The sequence below is a fragment of the Gadus chalcogrammus genome, chromosome 20, assembly GCF_026213295.1.
Source record: "Gadus chalcogrammus isolate NIFS_2021 chromosome 20, NIFS_Gcha_1.0, whole genome shotgun sequence".
Lineage (NCBI taxonomy): Eukaryota > Metazoa > Chordata > Actinopteri > Gadiformes > Gadidae > Gadus > Gadus chalcogrammus.
Window position 1 is genome coordinate 4,576,422 of NC_079431.1, and position 7,803 is coordinate 4,584,224.

At 47.8% G+C, this 7,803-nt stretch overlaps 1 protein-coding gene across 1 annotated transcript; it reads left to right on the top strand.

Annotated features, from left to right (window-relative positions):
- The first annotated feature begins 591 nt into the window (after nt 1-591).
- tnfaip6 (tumor necrosis factor, alpha-induced protein 6) lies at nt 592-7,565 on the top strand. The gene is made up of 6 exons (XM_056580100.1): nt 592-745; nt 1,836-1,973; nt 4,540-4,701; nt 5,627-5,855; nt 6,685-6,725; nt 7,096-7,565. Exons 1-6 carry the CDS (start codon nt 646-648, stop codon nt 7,215-7,217), a joined length of 792 nt encoding a protein of 263 aa, XP_056436075.1. The 5' UTR covers nt 592-645; the 3' UTR covers nt 7,218-7,565.
- The last annotated feature ends 238 nt before the right edge of the window (nt 7,566-7,803 follow it).

Here is a 7,803-nt window from a genome sequence, read left to right on the forward strand (position 1 = left end):
AATTAGTTGTTGGACACGGGCAGCATTCAGAAGGCACAGGTCACTTCCTCTTCTCTGGATCTGGAACCGATTCAATACAAGTAAACCAAGGACTTGATATGGGATGACTTTTATTTCCGAATTATGTTCGTGAAATATTGTTAAAAAAAAACTATTTTGGGAACACATGTGCTGATTTACTTATTACGGTGGCCTTAATAGGTCTACCAACCCAAAATAATTGTCAAAAGTCCAATGTGCTCTAGGTAGGCCTACATCCAAATATCATTGCACCATCTGTGGAGCTATATTCAACCTTTTAAATATAGTTTTGAACTTGGGTTATGACACATTCACGTCTTTTTTTATTTAGATCTAGCCTATTTGATAGGTCGAGGCCAGTTCATAATTTAGCCATGCGTAAATCTAGTCAACCCCACAACGCATGGCCTATAAAATATTTGACAGGAGAAACTCTTTTCCCGGTAAATGGTCACTACGTAGTCTTAGCACAGCAGGAAAAAATCCCGGTGTTGAGCAACGCCGCTCACTGGTTAGTAGTGACAGGGCATATAAGGAGGCTGCGCCAGATGGGTAGCATTGCGCCGTGGACCAGCGCCGGGGAACATCTGGTTTGGAGAGAGGCTCGTTGCGCACTGCCTCAGGATGCGCGTCGTGGCTGTTCTCTGGGTGTTTGGGTTTCTGCTGGATGAGGCGTATTCGTGGGGATTCCAAAACGGAGTGTTTCATAACTCAATATGGCTGGGTAAATAATGCGTCGCTTCTTTTATATGTGTTTTGCTTTCTTCGTTCATATCGGCCATATCCGATCAGGCATATTTGTAGGACGCCCTATTTGTACTGAGCTTAGGCTTTTATTTTGGGTCTTTTAATTGAGCTGTTCAACTTGTGTTTACATTCTGGCTAGAGCACAATTTAGACACCAATGTGGCATTTTCCTATTCCAATTACATTATTAAGCATCATAATATCATCGATTTTCTTTGACATTGTTCAAACATGCTAATCAGCCTGAACATTGGGAGGTGCTTAATCATAAATAGGTTGAGAATATTTAGGATTATTTGTCCTCTTCACATCAGCTCATTTTCTTTGAAGTGTGTTTTATTTTATAGTTATATTCTCCAGAACCCTTCCAACAGACTTGTTTACCTTGTACTTCAGAGTCACAGTAAATACAGTTATCTCTAATAGATTTAAAGAAAATCTTAAAATAAGTTTACCTGATAACGTCACTCTTCTTGTTATTGTAGTATCATGCGTCATACCAAAACCTCAGTGAGAGACCTCACACCCCCTCCAACCATGGCCACACACCCACACACAAACACAAAGCCACAGACAGACAGACAGACAGACACACACACACACACACACACACACACACACACACACACACACACACACACACACACACACACACACACACACACTGAACAAGCCAGCAATGTCACAACTAGGGCATCTTTAATCTCTTTTCTTTGAGAGAAACTCTTGATGTGTGTATCGGATTCTCCTAGATGCGGATAATCATTGTTGGTGCAACTGGACGCCACTGGCAGTGTGTCAGTGTCAGTATTTACCTTGGTTCATGAGAGGGAATACACTGTTTTATGACTGTGCTCTCTCTCTCTCTCTCTCTGTCTCTCTCTCTCTCTCTCTCTCTCTCTCTCTCTCTCTCTCTCTCTCTCTCTCTGTCTCTCTGTCTCTCTCTCTCTCTCTCTCTCTCTCTCTCTCTCTCTCTCTCTCTCTCTCTCTCTCTCTCTCTCTCTCTATTTCTCTCTCTCTTTCTCTCTCTTTCTATCCCTCTCTCCCCCCCTCACTCTCTCTGACAGAGCAAGCAGCTGGTGTATACCACAGGGAATCACGCAAAGGCAGATACCAGCTGACGTATAAAGAGGCAAAAGCTGTCTGCAAATTTGAGGGAGGGAAGCTGGCCACCTATGACCAACTGGAGGCTGCACGCAAAATAGGTCAGTATCATTTTGGCACACACACACACACACACACACACACACACACACACACACACACACACACACACACACACACACACACACACACACACACACACACACACACACACACACACACACACACACATCATGAGATTATAAAGCGGTCCATATGTGGTACACACTGGACACCACATTGTGACTACCTGAGCCCCAGGTGACAAACGACTGAAAGAAGATGGATCGAGGTGGACCTTTCCCCATGTGTGCTCGTGGGCTGGGTTTGCTTACAGCATCTAAACTATAACATTCCACCAGGATAGGTAGTCCATCGCTGTAAACCCAGCGGAATGCCTTTAAAGTTTTGGGGAGGGGGAGTCCCAACTCGCTCAGAGAGGTGAACAAAGCTGGTTCTTCTCTGTGCCCGACAGAAAGCGTCCCCCTGTGGGGCCTCTTGTAAAACTCCATGTCCAATGTTACGCAGCTCCAGCAGAACAGTAAAAGGGGCCAGTTAACGATATGTTCCAGGGGTTCAGTGTTCCCCATGGCACAGGGATTGAATCCAGTCGTTCCCCCCACACACACACACTGCCCGCCTCAAGTTGGGGTAATCTGTCAGTGGTTACAGCCGAGTACCCCTCCAACCCAACCCCCACCACCAACCCCACCAACATCCTTCATTCCCCATGGCAGTCGTACCAGGAGGTCCTTGTCTCCTTTAAAGCCCTGCTCTCCTCGCTGGGGGGGGTCCGTTGCCAGATTCTTCCCGAGTCACAGGAAGCTTGCAAAGCTGTTTTTTTTTATAGAATAGAATACAATAGAGACTTTATTGTCATTGCACATGTCACAAGGGCAGAGCAGCGAAATTACCAGTTCCATCCCGTCCAAGAATCATAAAAGACAGTGTGGGGAGACAGGATGGAGAGACTGTCGGGGCGCATGCGCTCCCTCAATATTAGATAAGAAAAGGAAAACAAGAGGGTAAACGAGGGAACAAAAAGGTAATTCCCAAACTAGGCTCCTCTAAGGGGGGCACAGTGTAGGGATTAGCAAAAAACACCTCTGACATGACAAACACATGACAAACACATGTGGGAGGGGGGAAGGGTGTCGGGGAGGGGAGGTGTCACAGCTCAGACACCGGGAGGAGGACGCAGCCAGCGGGCGCGTCGCATCACTCGCGGCATACTGTACTGTAACGAGGGACGGAGAGGGGGAGGGAGTCCAGAAGGCATTGAGTCCAGGGGGGTGTGTGGGTTATGTGTCTTGTGTGTGTGTGTGTGTGTGTGTGTGTGTGTGTGTGCGTGTGTGTGTGTGTGTGTGTGTGTGTGTGTGTGTGTGTGTGTGTGTGTGTGTGTGTGTGTGTGTGTGTGTGTGTGAGCCCAAGGACTCCATCTCCACCCAGACTCAAACAGTGTCTCCGTCTGATGCTGGTGACGAGGACATGACTGTTGCCGTGGAGACGACCACGAAGCGTTCTGATCCAGAGACAAAGTTCACGGGAGGAAGAGGATAGGGGGTGTGTGGGGGGGGGGGGGGGGGGGGGGGGCAGAGCATCTGTCTGCATAACAACCAGGGGAGTGGGGGAGCCGAATAAAGATAACGATTGCTTTGGGTCAGGCCGACTCTGCAATTTTCACCTGCCTTAAGTCTCTCTGATGCTCTCTGCAATATTCCAAATTCCAGATTCCAAAAAAGCTGAATTAGCCGAATTTCGGTGGCCCGTTTCAGCCTGAGTCTGTGTGTTGGTAGCCCGGCACAATCCATCAATGACGGGCAGCTTCTCAATAGCCGAACATGCTGCCATCGCCTTCCTAGCTTTGCGATAGAACAGGAGCCCGCAAACTCCAAACAGCAGGAATCCTGTTATCATAATCCCAATTATGTAGACGTCTTCAACGTCAAGTATGGCGAGACACAAATGCCAACAGAACAGGGACAAACACAGAAAGCAAGCCCCCTTCTGAGGCTGGAGTGTGCACGTTTAACTTGATTGTGCCCCTGCACCACCCACAGACCAATGCACTGCCACTGCAAGGCCAGTGGGGTGTAGAGGGGCGTAACAGGCCTCCACTCCTTCCCGGAGTCCATCATGTATCCCGCTGCAAACGTCCCGTCAGGGCAGGCGGGCTCTCCTTTGCCCATTTTTCTCGTCGAGAAAATTTGATCAATAGCGTTGAGAGACCAGCCAATCAGATCCATCATTTAGGTTTCGGATAGAAATGCAGAGAGAGGCTCTGACAGATTTAGAAGAGACAGCACAGGACAAGACAAAGAGCGGAGGCAGGACAGATAAGGGCCGGGAGGGAGCAGAGGGAGCAGAGAACAGAGAGGGAAGCGACCGCCTTCGTTGGAGAGCAGCAGGAGAGCACCCCCTGCAGACTTTCAGTTTCCAGTTGTTCTCTAGAACCAAAGTTAGCGTGACAAAACAATACTTACAGTACCTACGACAGAAATGGGTCGTACACCACACAAGGATTGCTTCCCTGCACCACGGCAAACCAAGAAGGAAATGTAGATTTTCCTTGCTTCGTTTACTGCCCTCTTCATGTCTTTTATGAACCTTGTTTTGCGGGGGCTCTAGGTCTCCACGTGTGCTCGGCAGGCTGGTTCGACAAGGCTCACGTGGGCTACCCCATCGTCAAAGCCGGCGCCCACTGTGGCTTTGGCAAGATCGGCATCATAGACTACGGCTACCGGATGAACAAGAGCGAGAGGTGGGACGTGTTCTGCTTCAACCCAGACAGTGAGTATACAGGCATGCGGAGCGTCTCCATGGTGAATGCAAGAGGAAGTTTGGGTGTGGATTTTTAGTGGTCCATGAGTGAGCGTCTGAGTCAGACCCTGAAGTCAGAGGAGAGGGCTGAGGTTGAGTCAATTACTGTACGGACTGAAACATGTGTTGGAAAAGTGATCAGACTTCCAACTTCAGCAGCCCGGTTCCATCAGAAAATAAACGGCCCCCCAGCAGAGAGTGTCGGTTGCGAAACACGTACCGGCGCTATCCAGCCTCTGGAGATCTTGTGGCCCAATCTCTCTCCCAGCGTGCGAGCTATCAACCCCCCTCCGAACAAGGATAACCACACAGGAAGTCCAGCCTGCGGCTGAGGAGGAGAGTTCAGCGGGTTGGTGGGGCAGCAGGGCGGCAGAGGAGAGGGCCCGACTCTTGGCTAACGATGGGCTGATTATGGGCTGACTCTAGGCTGACGCGGGGCTGCTGCTGTCGCCATCAGGCACCGCTTTGCTCAACCACTCAGCTTGTGTCCTTGTGAGTCAGCAGCAACGTGGTGCTGAGGTTTTCCTTCCTGCTGCCATGATCTCATTGACGTAATCATGACGGGTGTTTATGTAGGTTAAACCTTGACACTGAGCTCATAGAGGCACAGAGAAGTTTAGACAATAATATAATACAGACCTTTTTTTGCGAACACATGGTTCATATTGAAATGTCAAAATCAAGTAATTTTTGAACTTTTTAATCGTAAATAATGTCAGTCCTGTTCACTAAATGATCTAGATGTGTAAATGAAGACCATATGGCTTAAAAAAATTAACATTTTATTACTGTTACTATCTAATTAAATCCCAGTTTGCACTGTTGGCACACCTGTTATTGATTGTCTCCATTCAGTGCTGGGATTTACTTTCCCTTTCTGCACTGTCTCACACAGCCAAGCAGTGCGGGGGCATTCTGACGGAGCCGGAGAGGCAGATCCGGACGCCGGGGTATCCCGAGGAGTACGAGGACGAGCAGATCTGCTACTGGCACATCCGCGTGCGCTACGGTCAGCGCGTCCGCCTGCACTTCCTGGACTTTGACCTGGAGGACGACACCTCGTGCATGGCCGACTACCTGGAGGTCTACGACAGCTACGACGACATCACAGGCTTCGCCGGGAGGTACGTGGCCTGCCGTCCTGAAGAGGCCCAGAGCAGATTAAGGAATGGAACCTTTTCACAGAGGTGTAGCCCTAGGATGAACACAGGTGTCATGATTCTAACTATTTGCTAATAATGAAGATAACTCACCCTGAACACGGACCGCTTTGAACCCTTTGGCCAACACAGGTGTTGGTAGATGTAAGTAGGCAGGTGTTACGTTTATGTGGGTCAAAGCATCAGCCAGGGTCAGTGTGTGTTATCCTCAGTACTGTTTAGGACACGTCCAAGCTAGTCCAGATACATCAGATTCAGAGTTTTCAAATGTATCCGAAAACGACCACTCTGCGAAAAATGATTACTGATGGAAGAGTTAAGAATGGATGACAAAAATCAACCATCATTTACCTTCGAACCATACGATGACATTCCATGTATGTCCATAGCACACCATGCTGGTTCATGCCACACATTTCAAGTCCATGCCACAGCATGCTAGTCCATATCACGCCATGCTTGCCCATATCACGCCATGCTAGCCCATATCACGCCATGCTAGCCCATACCACAACAGCATGATAGCCCATTCCACAGCATGCAAGTCCATACAACATCATGCTAGACCATACAACGCCATGATAGTCCATTCCAGAGCATGCTAGTCCATATCGCAGCATGCTGGTAGATACTACATCATGCTAGTCCATACCACACCTTGCTAGTCCATATCACATCATGCTAGACCATACCACAGCAAGCTAGTCCATACCATGCCATGCCAATCCAGAGTATGCTGCTGTATATGATTACACAATCCTTGTTCAAAGTATCTAACCAGGTCTCTATGCAGGTTCTGTGGTGACGACCTACCAGATGACATCATCAGCAGTGGTGAGAAGTTTGATTATTCGTCCTAACACTGATTTAATGACGACTGTGAAGTCCCCCAGGTAGACAGAAGGATACTTTTCTTGCACACAAAGGTTTTGCTTTAAACATGTGAAGACTACAGCGAAAGAAAGTTGCAGAATTCATATTCAAGTCATTGAGGTAGTTCTCTTGTCTTTGATTATTCTTTTATGTTGAGCATGGGCATGTTTATAATTATATGGCTGCACAAATGTTAAAAAGGTGACATATTATACCAGCAGGTGTGAGTGTGGTTAGCCGTTACAAGCCGTTTTGAAAGTGGGCATGTCCACATCACCTGGTGCTATAATATGTGACCTTTAAAAAATTCTATCTATTTTTGTCCTTACAGGAAATGTGATGACCCTGAAGTTTCTCTCGGATGCGTCGGTGACAGCGGGGGGCTTTCAGATGCAGTATATCGCCTTCAACGCATCGCTCCTCTACCAGGGCCACGCAAGCCCCCTCCCCTGACCTGTCACTCACACACCGACGAACACCAGCCACTCCCCTTGACCTGTCACTCACACACCGACGTACACCAGCCACTACCCTTGACCTGTCACTCACACAACAATGTACACCAGAACAACTCCTTGTGTAGTGATGACTTTTATTAAGTTCATGCTGTAACAGAAATATTGCAATTATTTTAATTTTTTTATTTTGTGTTCTATTTAACTTTGGTGAATGTTTGTTTCCTGTTTGAAACAGCCTACTTGAAAACAAATAGACCCAAATTGCAATGAAAGTAGTAATGGTTTCTGCTGTGGTTTATTTAATTCGTTTGATTTGATTTCGATTTTTAAATAAATACAACTAACAAACTTGACATGTGGTCATGGGAAGTTTTTAGCTCATGCGTTGAGCCACAACGACCAGATGCATACAATATGCAGGGTTGCAATGCAGTCCAGCTATATGGGAGCAGGGGCGGTGCGAGGGTGATGGTGGTGGTGGTGGTGGGGGGGCTAGCGGGGGCTTAAGCTCCCCCTGCAAAAGGCTCAGCCCCCTCAAAGCCCCCCCCTCCCAAATACCCCCAATCATTTTGTGATGATAT

Bases quoted from the DNA above. Each gene is read 5' to 3' on its own strand.
- tnfaip6 (XM_056580100.1), top strand. From the start codon at position 646: ATGCGCGTCGTGGCTGTTCTCTGGGTGTTTGGGTTTCTGCTGGATGAG. The intron at 746-1,835 runs GTAAATAATGCG...TCTCTCTGACAG, and splicing joins TCATAACTCAATATGGCTGG to AGCAAGCAGCTGGTGTATAC. The intron at 1,974-4,539 runs GTCAGTATCATT...CGGGGGCTCTAG, and splicing joins GGAGGCTGCACGCAAAATAG to GTCTCCACGTGTGCTCGGCA.